The sequence below is a fragment of the Chlorella variabilis genome (genome assembly GCF_000147415.1).
Source record: "Chlorella variabilis unplaced genomic scaffold CHLNCscaffold_5, whole genome shotgun sequence".
In the NCBI taxonomy this organism is placed as follows: Eukaryota; Viridiplantae; Chlorophyta; class Trebouxiophyceae; order Chlorellales; family Chlorellaceae; genus Chlorella; species Chlorella variabilis.
The window spans coordinates 135585-137668 of NW_005435083.1; the positions used below are offsets into that span (position 1 = coordinate 135585).

The window sequence follows — 2084 nt, forward strand, 5'->3', positions numbered from 1 at the left end:
CTCCGTCGTCTCCTCGGCCGACAGCCGGCCCTCTGGCACCTCGGCCTGCAGTGCCGCGCCGCACACAGCAGCAAGCCACTGCCCCTGCGCATGCGGCGAGGGCAGGGGCAGGGGCAGGGGCTACTGCTGTGCAAGCCGCGGCACTGTAGGCCGAGGTGGAAGTGGGCCGGCTGTCGGCCGAGGAGACGACGGCGCGCAGGGTGACACAGGGCATCCCCTTGTAGTGGGGGCCACGCTTTGACCGATGCCGAGCCCCGCCATGCCCTGAGCCACGCACACTCTGGTGGGTGCAGGCGGGCGGGCCGGGGAGCAGGCTGCTGAGCTGGGAAAAGGCCTGCGCCTGTGCCAGGTTGCATGCATACCTGAATGCCCGCCTGGCCCAGCATGCCTGCCTGCATTGCCTGCTTGCACTCTGCCTGCCTGCATCCTATCTGCAAACATTGTATTGCCTGCCAATATTGCCTGCACTGCGCTGCTTGCGTTGCATTCATCACGTGCTGAATGCATTGCCTGCTGCATGCACAGTTTGGATTGCCTGTGCCGGCTGGCTTACGTCCATGCACGCTGGGCTGCTGCTTTCCTTGATATCTGTTGAGTGGGCAACTCCACTAGTGTTAATGCATGCCCTACCCACATCCCGCCTCACTGCAGATCACGATTCCCAGTATCTGACGCAGAGCCGTTCCCCGACCCGTACACCGGGCGGTGGCACCTCTGGGCGATCGCTCCCACAGCTGCTGTCTTCGTTGAGAAGGCGCGGCAGAGGGGAGCGGTCGCCCAGAGGTGCCGCCGCCCGGCGTACAGGTCGGCGAACCGGCTGTACATCCGTACTGGACATCGTGATCTGCGGCGAGGCGGGATGGGGCTACGAGAAGACGCTCACCGCCCGAAAGCTGATTGTGATGGCAGAAGGGCCTGCTGCTGCCTGGCGCGTCCCGCCCAAAGAGCTGATTGTGATGCACCTTGAAGAGGGCGGCGTCAGCACCGCGCTGCCCATCCCCGCCTGGCGCCGCCATCGGCCGCCATCGGCTCTACAACCGGGATGCCTATAACGACGCCCCCGGGTTTGTGCAGCGCCAGGCCGCCGCGCTGCAGCGCTGCTCTGCGGTGCTGCAGGACGGCGCCCAGCTGCAGGCGCAGGCGGTGACGGTGGACGACACCCCCGCCAAGCCGCAATCCTCGCTGCACCAGATCACCCGCGAGCAGGCGACGCTGCTGGTGCGCCAGGGGCTGCAGGATCTGCACAGGTGGCGCGGGGTGCTGAGGCGCCTTGGCAGCCGTCGGGACGGTGGTGCAGCCACACCCGCCGTCGCAACTTGCCGCTGTGTGCAGCTGAGCCGGCACAGCGCTGCCAGCGCAGTGCCCTCCCACCCTCGGCACGATCTGGACCCCTTTGCCCCACACACACGCAGGTTCAGCCAGGGCTGGCACATCCCGCCGCCCGATGTCGCGGTCCTTGCCTACGAGTCCAGCACGCGGCTGGAGGCGGCGCAGGCGCTGCCGCGCCCTCCCCTGGGTGGCCACAGGCGGTCTACCTGCAAGGCCGCATCTTTGTCGTGGAGGCAAGTGGGGTCGGCATGCATCAGCAGCCATATCAGTAGGTAGCTAGCAATGAGGGTGCAGCAAGACCAGCAAGCTAGTAAACATGTCTTATCGCTGCCCCTCCCCCTTCTCTGCCACCCCCCCCACAGGATGCCAGGCGGGTTGCCGTGGTTAAGCTGACAGGCTGGGGCCAGTCAGGCGATGCCAAGCCACCGCCCCCCAACTGCACACAATTAAAGGGGCGGGCCCCCGTTCAGTCACCACCGCCGCCCTCCTCCTGCTCCTGCCAGCGGCAGAGGTGGTCAGTCTGCCAGCCAGTCGGAGCCCGCACGTGGCGGCGCCGCAGGCCGTGGTGCTCGTGCAGGCGACAGCACCTGCTCCAGCGAGGCGCGTGTGCCGTGGTCCGAGTAGCGGCTCGACACCAGGCACACGCCGCCCTCCTGCCTGTAGGCCTCCTCCCCGCCCCAGGGGAAGCATGGCGTGCTATCGCCGGGCCTGGGGCATGGAGGATGCATACAGGCAGGCAGGAGGGGTGTGCCTGG

General features: G+C 67.3%; 1 protein-coding gene across 1 annotated transcript in view; it reads left to right on the forward strand.

The window, feature by feature from the left end:
* CHLNCDRAFT_50857 (hypothetical protein) overlaps window positions 1-1717 on the forward strand; it is a gene marked incomplete at both ends in the record, with an annotated part of 4327 nt that extends 2610 nt beyond the window's left edge. Inside the window, 3 exons of the mRNA XM_005849392.1 lie at window positions 1075-1218; window positions 1333-1516; window positions 1692-1717. Coding sequence (XP_005849454.1) covers window positions 1075-1218; window positions 1333-1516; window positions 1692-1717 — 354 coding nt within the window. The remainder of the gene's footprint in view (window positions 1-1074; window positions 1219-1332; window positions 1517-1691) is intronic.
* Between the last annotated feature and the right edge of the window lie 367 nt (window positions 1718-2084).